This window comes from Hyperolius riggenbachi, chromosome 4 (assembly GCF_040937935.1).
Source record: "Hyperolius riggenbachi isolate aHypRig1 chromosome 4, aHypRig1.pri, whole genome shotgun sequence".
Taxonomy (NCBI): Eukaryota; Metazoa; Chordata; class Amphibia; order Anura; family Hyperoliidae; genus Hyperolius; species Hyperolius riggenbachi.
In genome coordinates, this window is record NC_090649.1 from 439,250,942 (window position 1) to 439,267,229 (window position 16,288).

The 16,288-nt window shown below is 44.6% G+C and overlaps 1 protein-coding gene across 2 annotated transcripts in view; it reads right to left on the reverse strand.

The window, feature by feature from the left end:
* EML6 (EMAP like 6) overlaps positions 1–16,288 on the reverse strand; it is a 245,299-nt gene that overhangs the window by 122,231 nt on the left and 106,780 nt on the right. For both annotated transcript variants that reach the window (XM_068232562.1, XM_068232561.1), the window contains exons 14-16: positions 9,696–9,882; positions 3,572–3,677; positions 1,303–1,396 (exon numbers count right to left, since the gene is read on the reverse strand). In XM_068232562.1, the coding sequence (XP_068088663.1) occupies positions 1,303–1,396; positions 3,572–3,677; positions 9,696–9,882 (387 nt within the window). The remainder of the gene's footprint in view (positions 1–1,302; positions 1,397–3,571; positions 3,678–9,695; positions 9,883–16,288) is intronic.

Below are 16,288 nucleotides of genomic sequence, written 5' to 3' on the forward strand. Positions count from 1 at the left end.
GATTCTCTGCCGAGGCAGCATCGATAGCGGTCTCAGCCACAAACCATCTGGCATGTATATAAAGCTTATGTGTCCAAACCTCAGACTCACATTTAAAGGGATACTGTAGGGGGGTCAGGGGAAAATTAGTTGAAGTTACCCGGGGCTTCTAATGGTCCCCCACAGACATCCTGTACCCACGCAGCCACTCCCCAATGCTGCTTCACATCTGGAATTTCAGACTTTAAAGTCTGAAAACCACTGCGCCTGTGTTGCCATGTCCCCTCGCTCTCACTGACGTCACCAGGAGTCTATAGCACAAGCCCAGCATAGTCTGTGTCTGCGCAGTACGCTCCTGGTGACATCAGCGGGATGGAGGACACGGCAACGCAGGCGCAATGGTTTTCAGACTTTAAAGTCGGAAATTCCAGAAGTGAACCGGGGGCGGGGCCGGAGCATCGGTGAGTGGCTGCACGGGCACAGAATAGCTGCGGGGGACCATTAGAAGCCCCGGGTAACTTCAATTCCTTTTCCCGCCGACCCCTACAGTATCCCTTTAATAGAGGATTTGACCTTAGTTCTCTATCCTGCCCCTTCTTGAAGTCCAACCAAGTCCTGAATTTCTGGGATTTGAGGTGCTTTGTGGAGAGCAGGAAGAGGCGGGGCAGAGCACCTAGTGGGAAGTCAAGGCCTTCAGGCAGGGTGGGATTTCATCTGGCAAGGGCACATGGCAAAGAATACCAAGGGAGTAACCTTAAAGAGAACCCGAGGCGAGGTTCTAACAATGAAATCCCCATACAGAGGCTGGGTCTGCCTAAAGAGCCCAGCCTCTGTTGCTATTTAGATTCCCCCTAAGCTCAGCGAGACCCCGCGGCTGTGTTTACTTTTGTAATGTCAGTCTCCGCTCTCCCTCGCCTCCTGCAGAGCTCCTGTCCCCGCCCGCGTCCCTTCCCTCCAATCAGCGTGGAGGGAAGGGACGTGGGCGGGGACCGGAGCGATGCAGGAGGCGGGGAGAGCGGAGACTGGCATTACAAAGGTAAACTCAGCCGCTGCTGACACGCTCAGTGTCGGCAGCGCGGCTGTGAATAATGGGGTCTCGCTGAGAGCAGGGGGGAGTTAGGGGGAATCTAAATAGCAACAGAGGCTGGGCTCTTTAGGCAGACCCAGCCTCTGTATGGGGATTTCACTGTTAGAACCTCGCCTCGGGTTCTCTTTAAATAAAGCCACTTGTCTTCATGGTCGGCCTGCAGGCTGTGTGCAATAACTATAATTCCCAAAACTAAGACATCTACTGTCCAATAAATCTGCCAGAAGAAAATATACCGAGTCGTTGCAATTTTCTCCCCCTTCTTCCAGTCCCAGAAAACGATTGTATGGTTGTCATCCAGACCGATGGACACCAGGCATTTGCCATCAGCTGTAATGGAAACATGTATTAACTTGTAATGTCAGAATTCATTGTTGCCTTACAAAAAAGTTCAGAAACAAAAGGGCCTAATGAGGCTTACAGAGGGGGGGTCAGAAATAAGGGGTCCTAATTCCACTGAAGGGTGGGGGAGGCTGCCCAGGGCCCCATTGTTCCTAGAACCAGCCCTGGTTTTGATAAAGCTGCTTCTCCTTCCTCTCCCAGACAGGGGAAGCATTGCCTAAGTGGTTTACTACATTTTACAACACGAGGAGTCCGAATGTCACTGCCTCTATGTGAAAGAAAATGCCTCTATTTTTACTTCATCTTATTCAATATATAACAATCCATAAGTCTCGCATAAAAATGATAATTAAAACAAAATAATTTGGTGCCACCAGATTTAGATCCTAAACACAAGTTAACGACTGACTCATAACGCAGATGTGAGCCGTCACATAGCCATGTATTGCGCACTTAATTATAGTATCGTGTGCCACTGCAAAGGTTTCAAAGTTGTGATTCACCGCCGTGTATGGAGACTGTCATAGAGGTATATAATTTACAGCTATATGCCTCTAAATGCATTAACCTTCTGTGGACCTTCAAAAAGTGGCGTCAATACACAAAAAGCTTTGGCCTAATTATCAGCTTGGTTTTATTTTTGAAACAAAGGTTCTCGCTGCAGGTGGCTTACATGAATGCAATCTCAGATCCACTGATTTACTAACCTTTTAGCAACCCACGCTATTATAATAATAATGATCCAAACACTTGTATAGAGCTTTTCTCCTGTTTGACTTAAAGCGCTCAAGAGCTGCAGCCACAAGGGTGCACTCAAAGGGGCCACCCTGCAGTGTTAGGAAGTCTCGCCTAAGGACTCCTTACTGAATAAGTACTGACCCTAGCCAGGATTCAAACCCTGGTCTCCCATGTCAAAGATGGTGCCCTTAACCAATACACTATAAAGTAATATCACCCAGATGTCCTACAAGCCATAAAAGCTCCATAAAATGGGCCCACTGGAAACAAAGGGCCGTGGAGTTGGTACAAAAACATCCCACGTCAACTCCGACTACTCAATTTATGATTCCACCGACTCCTCTAATTTACATATAACAATCTAGTTGATTTAAAATGTGTGACCTAAAATACATTCCATCGCTGCCAAAGCTTAGGAATTTTAAAGCTATATTAAGATGGCAGCTGCTTTTAAGAACAAAAAGCTCCTGGCCAAATGCTGCCACTCTACCATGTTGGCCATTCCATTCATGTAGAATTGGTACAGGAGCTGACAATAGTTACATGTGTTAATTTAACACTCAAATGCACTTGTTTAAACAAATTACAGCTCATAAAAAAGTATTACTCTTTTGTACTGTACTAAAATAATATGTAAATAGCTCAGCTGGATGTCACAATAGTGACCAGGGAAGGTCATTGAGTTGCAAATAATTCTAAGTTGGTGCAGGATTATGCAAATTTTTAATGAAAAGGAATACAGATTAAAAATGGACCAAACAACTCCTGCAAAGGTGGAATTTGATTAGTTCATTTTCAAGCTGCAAACATTTGCATAAACCTGCATCAACACAGAATTATTTGCATCTTATTGACCATCCCTAATAGTGACACAACTACTCGTCTGGCTTTATTCTTACTGCAGAGATGTTATCGATATATATGAAATTGTATGTTTGTATGTTTGCATGTTTCATCATCACTCGAAAACGCCTTGACTGATTTCAACCACACTTGGTGTACAGATCCCTTACTACCTGTGAAGATATGTTCTGGGGGTCTCGTGCCCCACCTGCACGCCTGGGCGTAGCTACAAACAGCCAATCAGATTTCACAGATTGACTTCAATGGAAAAAGTGTAAAGACTTCCATTGTCACAGTAATAAAGCCAGAGTCCCCAAACTTGGCACAGTTGGTCACTTGGTGACGAGGTTAAAAAATCCAGGGAAAGTGGGCGGAGCATAAAACAGCCAATCAAATTTGAGCCGTTCATTTTAACTGCAGCCCTACTAAAGTTACCCCATGTACCCGTGTATACCCCATGTGCAGAGGACCCAAGTTCTAAACAGCAAGAAACACAATTCATTCTGATAATACTAAATAAAAAAACAAAACCAAAACAACAGTCCATGATGATATCAAGCAGTAGTAGTAGGTAAATATTACCTGAAAAGTCGAGTGCACAGACTCCTCTCTGGTGCTGGCCTTTCAGCAGTGACAAACACTTCAGTGTCTGAGTGTCCCACACATGGATGGCTGCATCCCTGCCAAGCTGAACAACACAGCACAGTGTAAATACATGTCACTACACAGGCCACCTGTCACTCTACACGTCACCTGTCACCATGCAGCACATTGTCACCACACATCACTTCACATGCCAAACACACGTCACCTGTCACCATGCATAACGTAGTCACCACACGTCACTACACACGTCATCTGTCACCACGCATAACATTGTCACCACACGTCACTTCACACGTCACCTGTCACTTGACATGCTACTACACATTCCACCTGTCACTACACACGTCACCACACATTACATTGTCACCACACGTCCTCTGTCACTACATACGTCACCTGTCACCACGCATCACATTGTCACCAAACATCACCTGTCACTCCACGCGTCACCTATCACTTCACACGTCACTGAAAATGTAACCTGTCTCTTCACGTCACTACACACATAACCTGTCCCTACACGTCTCCTGTCACTTTACATCACCTCTCCCTTCACATGTCACCTGTAACTACACATGTCACCTGTCAATTCACGTCACCTAGAAACAACTTGCACTCATTTGCACTAAGTTGCACTCATTTGCATTTGTTGTACTAATGGAGGATGTTCGCTTCCAAAACAGTTTGCATGCAAAGGCATTTTGCACTTCTGGACCCTCCATAGAATGAGCACAGCTTCCCTCGCTTATTTGTCACTACATATGCCACCTGTCACCACACGTCACCTGTGACTAGACACATCACTTGTAATTACACACACCACTTATCACTACACATGTAACATTTTACTACATACGTCATGTGAAAGTGTATTCCAGTACTTCTTACACTATTTATATTACCCTGTCAGCGTGATTGTAATAGCATTTACCTTTTTCCATTTTGGGCTCTAAGACTGATATTGTCATCAGTATTTAAAGGAAACCCGAGGTGAAAGGGATTTGAGGACTGACATGTTTGTTTCCTTTTAAATATTACACATTGCCTAGCTGTCCTGCTGATCCTCTGCCTTTAATACTCTAAGCCATAGACCCTGAGCAAGCATGCAGATGAGAAGTATATGACAATATTGACAAGATTAGCTGCATGCTTGCTTCAAGTATGTGATTTGGACCACACTGACCAGAAAGATCAGCAACACTGCCAGGCAACTAGAATTGTTTAAAAGGAAATACATATGGCAGCTTCCATAGGTCTCACACCACGAGTTCCTTTTAAACACGGTTACAGTGAGCATTAGAATATTTTTTTTTATTATTTTTTTTTAGAAAATTTGGTGTTAAAGCAAACCTGTCATCATCATAGTGGTAACTGAGTACATGCAGATGAGGTACATAATCAGAGGTCACATGCCGGAATGATTTGTCAGGTATGCACTTTCCACACTTCTGCTCCTTTGTAAGAAGCGGTTGCCATTGTTGTGAAATAATAGCTTGTGTTGCAGAGCTGCATTATTTATGTCATTAGGACAGACGTTCCCAACGTCAGAATCCTGACGAGTGATTACCGCAGGGCTATCCATTAACCTGCAGCTATTTACCTGCAGCTCAACATCGACAATACAGTAACAACATTAACGGGCTGACCTTTCACACAGCATGTAAAATGCATAGCAGCCATCTGTCGCTGATTACCACAACTGAATGAAGAAGGGAAACTGCAGTGACAGGCTTATAGAGGATGGCATCATATTTCCCTTCAAGCAAACCTGAAGAGAAAATAAACTTATGAGATACTGAATTGTATGTGTAGTACAGCTAAAGGGGCCCATACACCTAACGATTTTCCCGCCGATATACAGCAGATTAGATCACTGTGATCGAATCTGCTGTGAAATCGTCGTGCAAACGCTGACCGAACGATCGATTTCCGTCCGAAATCAATCGTTCCCGTCGATTCTCATTGGTCCGTCCATGCGGAAGATTTTTCTCGATCGCCGGCGGGTCGGGAGTGCGTCGATAGCAGCGTTTGAATGCCCGACGACCGATGCTATACAGCGGATATACATTACCTGTTCCGGCCGGCACGACTCCCCCGGTCTTCGCTGTCTTCTTCTCCGCTCCGGGCTCCAGCTTCACTCAACTTCCTGTCCCGGCAGGAAGTTTAAACAGTAGAGCGCCCTCTACTGTTTAAACTTCCCCTGGAAAGGAAGTTCAGTGAAGCAAGCCAGCCGGACCGAAGATCAGCGCGGAGGAGAAGACAGCGGAGACCGGGGGAGTCGCGCCGGCCAGATAAGGTAATGTATAGCTGGCGGGCAGGCAGCAGCTCCACAGATTGTGATCGGTTTCATGCTGAAATCGATTCACAATCTGTTTGCAGTAAAGGCAGCCATACGATCCCTCTCTGATCAGATTCAATCAGAGAGGGATCTATCTGTTGGTCGAATCTGATGGCAAATCGACCAGTGTATGGCTACCTTAAGAAATAGAACATTAGTAGCAAAGAAAAGAGTCTCATGTTGTTTCCAGTACAGGAAGAGTTTAAAAAAAAACTTTCGTTATCTATGAAAAAGAGCTCCTCTGAGTTTTTCCATCCAACTTGGCTCAAATACAGTCCTTTTTTCTTAAACAGCCAAGGAACAGTTACAGACAACTTGAGATAAGGTTTTACTGCAGAAAAGTTCAAAGGGTCGTTTTTTTCTGCTTTTGTTAAAGCTTAAAAGACAGAGTGTGATTTATAAACTGCAAATATGTTAGAATGACGCAATGTTATAAAAAAAAGGTATATAACTGAAAATACAAATATGAGACTCTTTTCTTTGCTACTAATGCTCTATTCATTATTCATACTGCCCATCAACGCATTATATCATACGTTTTTATTTTCGCTTCATGTTTGCTTTAAAAAAAAAATAATGACTTGCCTGGCTATCATTCTGATCCCCCGCCTCTAAAAAAACTTTCTGAGTCAAAAAGGCCTAGTTCAGAGACTGGCAATGGTTTTGTGGCAGTTTCTGAACACAACTTTTCATCTAGCACCACCCATCCACTCATATATACCAACTGGAGTGTTCAAACAAGTGGGCGTGTCAGCTTTTGTAAGAGTATTTGTCAGTCTCAGTGAGGCCCAGTGCACACCAAAACCGCTAGCAGATCTGCAAAATGCTAGCGGTTTTGGGAGCAGATTTCAGAGCATTTCTAGGCATGTTTAGAGCGGATTTCTAAACATGCCTAGTGGTTTTGGCTGCGTTTTTGTGTAGCAGATTACACAAATTGTTACAGTAAAAGCTGTTACTGAACAGCTTCTGTAACAAAAATGCCTGGAAAACCACTCTGAAGTAGCGTTTTTCAGAGCGGTTTGCTTTTTTCCTATACTTTACATTGAGGCAGAAACGCTTCTGCAAACCGCAAACGTGTAGCAGGAGGCACGTTTGCGGTTTGCTACAATCCTCAAACCTCTGGTGTGCATCATTTCATTGAGATACATTAACCGAGCGGTTTGAAAGGCGGATGCGGCCGGCGGATCGCATCAAAAAACCTCTCGGTGTGCACTGGGCCTGACTGCATGAACTTAAAGGGGTTCTTTCGCGAAAAAAGTAGGTAGTTAAAAAATGTGACAGATGACAGGTTTTGGGCCAGTCCATCTTTTTAAGGGGGGTTCTCAGGGCTTTCTTTGTTTTCAACAGCATTTCCTGAACAACAGTTTAACTGCCAAAATAGCAAGATACCAGCCGGCCTCCCTAATCACTTGCACACTATTATGTCAGTTAGATTTTGCAACTGTTGTTCAGGAAATGCTGTTGAAAACAAAGAAAGCCCTGAGAATCCCCCTTAAAAAGATGGACTGGCCCAAAACCTGTCATCTGTCACATTTTTTAAGTGCCTACTTTTTTCGCGAAAGAACTCCTTTAACAGGTGGTTGACTACAATTTATGAACGCTTCTTGCAGCCTCTGACAGTCAGTTGGATTTGCTACTTAACTGCCGAAATAGACCTGCATGGGAGACCTACACAAACAGGTTGTAATTGCTGTTGCAAGAGAGGATTTGTGTTAATGGGAAAATGTTTTGGGCTCATCACACTAGTTAGTGTGATGAAATGCACAAATAAAAACTCATGAATGGGCCTGTGAGTTTCCACTCATTTCCATGAGTTTTAACTCCCAGCAAGTAGAGATGTACTGCACAGCAACTCACTGTTGTAGTGTGAATGACAAAATGAAAGTCTGTGGACTTTCGTGTTACCAAGTAAAACACACACTATAAGCAATGTGGAAAAACTCACTGCAACTCACATAGGGCTTGATTCACTAAGACATATAGCATGCCTTATCAGAGTTAACACGCCTTATTAAAGTTAACACACCTTATCAGAATAGCATAGCAAGCTATACGAACCCGCAGGGGCTGAGGGCAGGATGAGTGGAGCGCTCGTCATTGGCAATTAGCAGGCATAAGTTTGCTATGATACTCTGATAAGGCATGTTAACTTTGATAAGGCATGCTTTTTGTCTTCGTGAATCAAGCCCTCAGTGTGAATGAGCCCTAACTCTTCCGCCCAACTGCTGCAGTGGGGTGTCTAATCAAGCTTTGGAAGGGTGGAGGTAAGGCAGTGCCACTTTGATTCTATACAGAACCTGAAGACTCCGCCTCATGGTGTTCTTAAAGAGGAACTGTACTAAAAATAACATCATAAAATTGCTTATTTATCTACAATGTTAGAGTTGTTTTTTAAATCCTTTAGTCTGTGTATTCCCATTGTAAAATCTTCCTCACCCTAACTTACATTGTGAAATTTATCAGAGATGCCAATATTTTTACTACTGGCAGGTGGATCTCTGCGGAATGTTTGTTTATTCTGTATTCCAAAGCTAGAAATAATACCTGGTTTCCCAGAATGCTCTGGGAGGAGAATTCCACTTATCTAAATAGCTTAGGCTGTGACATCACTGGGAGGGTGGGGTTACATACCAATATCCAGCAATATATAGATATAAGAAGTGTTTCTGCTACTGAAACCAGGATATTTAACGTAAAAGTCGGTATCCTGGATTACTACATTCTACTATAAGTCACTACAGTGCCTTTTTTAGAAAAAGGAGAAATTAAATCCCACCAGAATGTCCTAAGCCTCCTGTAGGTACCGCCCCTGAGGAGTCCTCTACATGCCATGTCTGAGGTCACCCATTGGCCTTCAGTTTGCACATTTAGCAGTTCTGATGTAATGATACGCAGAGTGTAAATTCAGAAATTATAGACTAGGGTAGTTGGCTCCGTATGCTGATTTTCTATGAGCAACTGTTAGATCTTTTGGGCCTTTTATTTTTTGTAGACAGGTGTGAGCCTGGGCAACCTTGTTCCTGGATCTGGTCACGGCAGGTACCAGTCCTTGCACTCTGTTTCCTCAGATCTCTCTGGGCAATAATGCTTTATATCCAGACTCCATAAGCAGCGTACAGTTAAATATAGAACAGAGCTCTTTAAAAGTCACATTTACACAAAAAATACAAAGTAAATTACCGTATATTCCAGCATATAAGATGACCCCCAACTTTTCCAGTAAAAATATACATTTTGGGATATACTTGCCCTATAAGACTACCCCTCTTGACTGTTGGACATTAGTATACTGTACTGTATGTACTGGTGCTATACTGTATAAACAGGTACAGATACTGATGCTGTACTGTATGTGGCACCCAGTATACAACAACCAACCAATCACGGCAAGGGATGTACCTTACCAGCCATTGTCTGGTTGTTGTACAAAGCCTTCCAAGGGAGGTGCCCCTCAACTTGTCATCTGGACCGCGCTAAGTCACTTTTTCCAGGAATCCTGGTGAGTGGATTTCCTTCTACCGTACTTGTACAGCACCGCCCTTGCTGCTTTCATACGGTCCCCGCAAATGGTGGGGGTGTGGCCGCAGACGTATGCGGCACCGCAGATTCTCCAGTCCGGCTCGGAAGTTTCAGCACCCGCCCTATAAGATGACACCCGGCGTATAAGATGACCCCCGACTTTTAGAAGATTTTCCTGGGTTAAAAATTAGACTTGTACGCCAGAATATACAGTATATATAGCAAAACAGTGTCTCCTCATACCTGACCAGTGGCTACATAATCTTTCACGGGGTGAATAGCCAGGCTGAGAATGTCATCGTCGTGGCCTAAGTAGAGCCTCTGGGCATGCTGCACACGGTTATAGACCACAGCTACTGCTGCCACATGGTACACCACCTCTCCTGTCTGGGTGTAGAACAGGTTATTCCTACAGTCATAGCCTCTGTACCTGCAAGAGATACCAAGACCCACATTCAAATAATGCAAACATTAATAGAACAAATGCATTAGAGGATGAGAATGTATACACCATATGAGCAATACGAGGTGTTCGGTGCCCAACCAAGAAGGATTCCCAAGTAAATGCTCAGATATTTATTTGTGGTTTTTTTTTCAAAAAATTCTATGAAAGATCTGAGAGTGGTGAGACTGGATTATAATACAAAGGAACTGGAAAGATAGGACATACTTTACACTAGAAAACTGTAGCACAAGCAAGGTTTATCACACAAATTGAGGCATTGGAACTTGAGTGAGCTGAAGCAGTGAAGTGAATGACCATAATAATGACACAGGCACTAACTGAAGAACACAAATGAGGATCATTGGGTGTCCATTTGGCGAGCTGTACTTTTGTCCCTTTCGTTTCAGTTTAGTTTTTCATAGGGATCCACGTTAAAAATGTTTAACTGTGTAGTAATCAAGCACTAGAGAGGAACTAGGATAAACCTATCAAAAATGACAAGTAATCATGTAGCTTGAAGAATGAAGTTTCCATAAGAAGTTTTATCTAGCCTCCAATATCTATCATCATTTCTGAAGCCAATGTTTGATTCTGACATCCATATTTTATCCTTTATTTCTGAATGCTATTTCTGTCTCTCCTGTCACAAATGATATGATAATTAGGATGATGTGGTGGCGGATTAGGGGGATAATATCCACGATGGGCTGTTTAAAGACGTTCCAATGATCATTTGAAAAAAAAAAAAAAAAAGCCCTTAGCTGCAGTGTGAATGTGTGACAGTAATGTGAATTCAAACTGAAATGTGTGTGGCAGGAGCTAGGAAAGCACTGCCACACAGACCTGACAGAAGAGGAAACTCGTCACTGGCACAGGGACAGAGGAAGGTGGGACTGGTGACAGGAAAGCACTGCCACACAGACCTGACAGAAGAGGGGACTCGTCACTGGCACAGGGACAGAGGAAGGTGGGACTGGTGACAGGAAAGCACTGCCACACAGACCTGACAGAAGAGGGGACTCGTCACTGGCACAGGGACAGAGGAAGGTGGGACTGGTGACAGGAAAGCACTGCCACACAGACCTGACAGAAGAGGGGACTCGTCACTGGCACAGGGACAGAGGAAGGTGGGACTGGTGACAGGAAAGCACTGCCACACAGACCTGACAGAAGAGGGGACTCGTCACTGGCACAGGGACAGAGGAAGGTGGGACTGGTGACAGGAAAGCACTGCCACACAGATCTGACAGAAGAGAGGACTCGTCACTGACAGAGGTACAGAGGAAGGTGGGACTGGTGACAGGAAAGCACTGCCACACAGACCTCACAGAAGAGGGGACTCGTCACTGGCACAGGGACAGAGGAAGGTGGGACTGGTGACAGGAAAGCACTGCCACACAGACCTGACAGAAGAGGGGACTCGTCACTGACAGAGGTACAGAGGAAGGTGAGACTGGTGACAGGAAAGCACTGCCACATAGAACTGACAGAAGAGAGGACTCATCACTGACAGAGGGGCAGAGGAAGGTGGGACTGGTGACAGGAAAGCACTGCCACACAGAACTGACAGAAGAGGGGACTCGTCACTGACAGAGGAAGGTGAGACTGGCGACAGGAAAGCACTGCCACACAGAACTGACAGAAGAGAGGACTCGTTACTGACAGAGGGACAGAGGAAGGTGGGACTGGACTGGTGACAGGAAAGCACTGCCACACAGAACTGAGAGAAGAGAGGAATCGACAGAGGAAGGTGGGACTGGTGACAGGAAAGCACTGCCACACAGAAATGACAGAAGAGAGGACTCGTCACTGTCAGAGGGACAGAGGAAGGTGGGACTGGTGACAGGAAAGCACTGCCAGACAGAACTGACAGAAGGGGAGACTAGTCACTAGCAGAGGGACAGAGAGAGGTGGGACAGGAGTCAGGAAAGCACTGCCACAAAGAACTGACAGAAGGGGGGGGAACTCACTGTCAGAGGGACAAAGGAAGGTGGGACTGGCGACAGGAGAGAATACTGCTCTGTGTAGAAGATATTTCTCACCAGGATTCAAGTATTTGTTTGCTAAACGGTTCGGGACAGAAGATCATATACTTGAAGAAAAGGTGTTGATTTACAAAGGATGGAGAACATTGTAGTGTTATCCAATGAACCTGGCCAGGATATTTTCATAATTGTCTGCTATTAATTTAGTTTTGAACCTTTGTCTGAAGGCTTAATTATTTTGTGGTTGTGCAACTGCAGCTAGTTGCAGAGTAAGAACTTGTTCTTTTTTTAATACATTTAGATGCTTTTTTTACCTGGCCTACCCATACTCACCTGTCAACCCTTTATTGGCCTACATACAGCATATGAATCCAATCCACTTCCAGCATGCTTATAATGACTCGGAAAACAAGAGTCAGCATCAAAATTCATTCCAAATGTATTCCCTTTGTTCACCTGAGTAGGGTGAGGCCAGATCTAATATTGAGAGTGACATTGCGGCAAGGTGATAAATGTTCAATTTCAGGTACATATTTATTACATCCAGCTAGTGTATGCACAGCTTAAAGAGAAACCATAACCAAGAATTGAACTTCATCCCAATCAGTAGCTGATATCCCCTTTTACATGAGAAATCTTTTCCTTTTTACAAACGGATCATCAGGGGGCGCTGTATGGCTAATATTGTGGTGAAACACCTTCCACAGGAAACTGTGAGGACCATGGTCCTGGCAGTTTCCTGTCTGTGAACCTCGTTGCATTGTGGGAAATAGCGGTTTACAGCTGTTTCCAACTGCCAAAAAAGCAAGCAACATCTCCTTCCACTGACATCCCCTGCCAACAGTAAAAATGTTGCCATGTGATAAATGTCAGAATGTAAATCAGGGAGAGGAAAGATTTTACAATGGGCAAACACTGACTAAATCATTTATACATAATTATTGTAAAAATGAAGTACTTTTTTATTACATTATTTTCACTGGAGTTCCTCTTTAAAGACAGTCATGTGAGATAACTGAAAAGCTGTTATGAATCTTTCAGACCGTAACACCAAATGAGATGGTTTAGATGCAGTGGGCTCGATCCAAGCTTTTTCTCCTAAGTTTTCTCCTAGGTGATATTTTCACATCTTATAAATAAAATGGCTTTTAAAACACCAGCAAGCAATAAAATAATTTTGATAGTAATTTTTCATTCACTTTTCGGTACTTTTTCAACGCAGAGTGCTAAAAAGTTATTTTAAACGGAAGAAGAAAAATTATCTCCTAGGAGAAAACGTAGGAGAAAAAGTGAAAATTGGTTTGGACCCAGTAAGTATGTTCTAGATTAATGCAAGACGTTTCTTATGGGAGTTTAATGTAAGAAAATCAAGACACAAAATAAAGTCAGTAAAATCTTGACAGATGAAGTTGACACTGAGGCTGCTTTCACAGTGGGACGTTACAGGCGCACGTTAGAGCAGCCTGTAACGCAGCCCACCGCACAGTAATGAAAAATCAATTGGCTGTTCACATTGCGTTACAGTGTAACCCTGGACGTTCAAAGAAAGTGCAGCATGCTGTGCGTTATACTGGTTTTAGCTGCGTTAGACTGTTTGCACATGCTCAGTAGGGGGAGAGTGCTACTGTTCCTAGCCACATAGCTAATTAATATTCACTGCACTGTAGTGTTGTCCAGATCATGAACGGTTCAGGTCTTTGATCCAGATCTTTTTTGTGAGTGGAATCATCCGGATCGTCACAATGAAGGATTCGGTTCACAGTGGATGTCTGGAAGAATCAGGAACTGCAGCTTCTGTGCACAAGCACAATCTTCCTGCTGCATCTCTCCCTTCCCCATTAGCACCCTCAATGTGCCCTCATTCTCCTGCACCTCTCACTCTGCTGCACCCCTGCTTCCTGCTTCCCTAGTAAAATGATTCAAAGATTTGGTTCAAAGATCTGGATCTTTTCAATGATCCGATTCGAGTAATCTGAATCATGAAAAGATCCGGACTTCCCAGGATAGCACCAAGAGCCTCATAAGGCAGCTCAATCTGACGTCCAACTTCAACACCAGCATTGCGTTAGGGGCACGTTATGCGACCTTAACGTCCCCTAAAACGCAACGTCTTGGTGCGAAAGAGGCCTAAAGGCACTAAAGAAGTGCTGAAGACCAGTGGTGTAACCACAGTTTTGTGGGGCCCAGTGTTCTCCCGAGAATTTTCTTCCAGCCGGGTGGCACGAAAAAGTAGCCGGGTGGCATGAAAAAGTAGCTGGGTGGGGTGAGATAAGAGAATGCAGGGCCATCACTTCTCTGCATAACTCTGCTTACAGCAGAGAAGGAGGTGAGCCGATGACAGCCGGGTACTCTCCAAAACTAGCTGGGTGGAACACCTGGCTAAAAGAGCCCAGGGAGAACACTGGGCCCCCAATGTTCAAACTCCTTCCCTCCCCTTGGTGCCCTTTACAGCCTTGGGGCTCATCTCACAAGGGTCAAAAAACAAGTGTGGCCACCATGATCTTCACATCCATAGCAAGTGTATCCACAAAAACAGCTCATCTGAAGGACAGTCCCCTGTATCGGAGGAAGGAAAGGTTAGTAGTGGGGGGCCTGCACAACTCTTGTCCCCACTCTGATTGCAGGGGCTGCTCCCCTCTAGTTACGCTCCTGCATCAGACCCAAGAAGTATTACGACATTTTGAGCAGCACGTTGATCTGTCTGCATTAATCGTAGCCAGGTGTTCCAGGGTAGCATCTCTGTAATAATGTACATGCATATAGAAAAGTGGAACGGGGTGATGTGGGGACATAATGACTAGAAGTCACATCCTCATACTCTTCAGTTGACAGCTGCCCAACATCTGCCTCCCAGGTTGTTTTCACCCTGTTGGACCTCACAAAACATTAAGCATATCTGCATCAATAAGTGTAATTAATGAGAAGGGAAAACCTGCTTGGAGGGCTTGTTTAAGAGAAATCCTGGTAACACATTACTGGGAATATTCCGAGATGGAGAAACAACCTAAACAGACTTCCGTCCATAATCTGATGTATGAAAAGAACTCCTTGATTTTGGCAAGCAGAGGCTCCTCCAAGAGTGAGCGTTCCTGTCCCGAGCGGCTGTTCTCCCTTATGGGGGAGTATTTATACCATGCTGCCGCTTCTTTCTTTTTATGTACCTCATCCCAGATTTTCAGAATCTGATAGAGAGTGGGTGGAAGCATTTCTGAATGAAGAGAGCATTTAAAGCAAACCTGAACTGAGAAAAAAAAAAACATACCTGATGGGAAAAACAATGGTGTTTATAGTCCCAATCCTAAATAGGATTTTCCTGGAGTCCTATAGTCTTATTTTGGTTTAAAAGGTTAAAGATACAAGTTTAAATACGGACAAATGTCGAAGTATTGAACATTCTATCTGTTCTGTACCCTTCCTGCTATTTTCCCTGCAGCACAGGAGTTTTATAACAAGTAATTAATTATATGTGAGTGTTAAGCCTTGTACACACATTGGACGGTTCAGAGCCGCCTCTGCTAAGTATCTAGCATGTGTACAATCCCCCCTCTCCCCATTTCACCCTAATGCCTCATCAAGCAGCAATCCACCTGGCAGATCGTCTTTACCAAAAGAATTGGTCTCCTGCTCACCCCGCCAGCTCTATGCCGTATCATCATCCGTCCTCCTCCCACCATAGCAACAGAATGTGTCACTAGCCTGTAGGCTAGTGACACATCTGTACAAAACTCAGCCCTGATCTATCGGCGAGGGACTGAGTCTTGTTCTGTGCGAACGACGGTCAACAGAGGGTAGCACTAAGCATGATTGGGGCTGTACATAAACATTTATCTCATCATGTCACTTCATTTTGCTTATCTATATCAGGGAAGGTTATTTAGCTAGTGTAGCCCCAATTTTATTGTAAACTGAGGGGGGAATATCCCCAGGGCCGCTGAGCGCTGTCAGACCCCTCAAGGTGCTGGACCCCTCCTATGTCTCCCCCTCAACTGCTGCCCAGGGCCCCTGCATGATTACTGTAAGGATTACTAGTCGCCGATCCATCCATGCTATCTGTTTTCATTCCCGCTGCCTGCATCTTTTTCAGAGGCGGTGCAAGCTTTTGTGTAATATCCTACGCCGGGCCACTGAGATGATACAGGCAGCATGTATGAGGACAGGGAGTACAGATACAGCAGTGACATGAAATCCTTACACAAATGGTGCAGGAGCCCCGGGGAGCAGTCGGGGGGGGGGGGGGGGGGTGCAGGGGGTGTTAGGTCTCAGGCAGAGTGTTGGGGGCTTTCATTTGCTGGGGAGGGGGTGCCCCATGTTAACTTTGCCCTGGGGACCAATTGGAGCTTGAACTGGCCCTGCTGCCAGCAGTCAGAGTGGAGTTTCATAGAGGCACATACAATTGCCAAAGATAT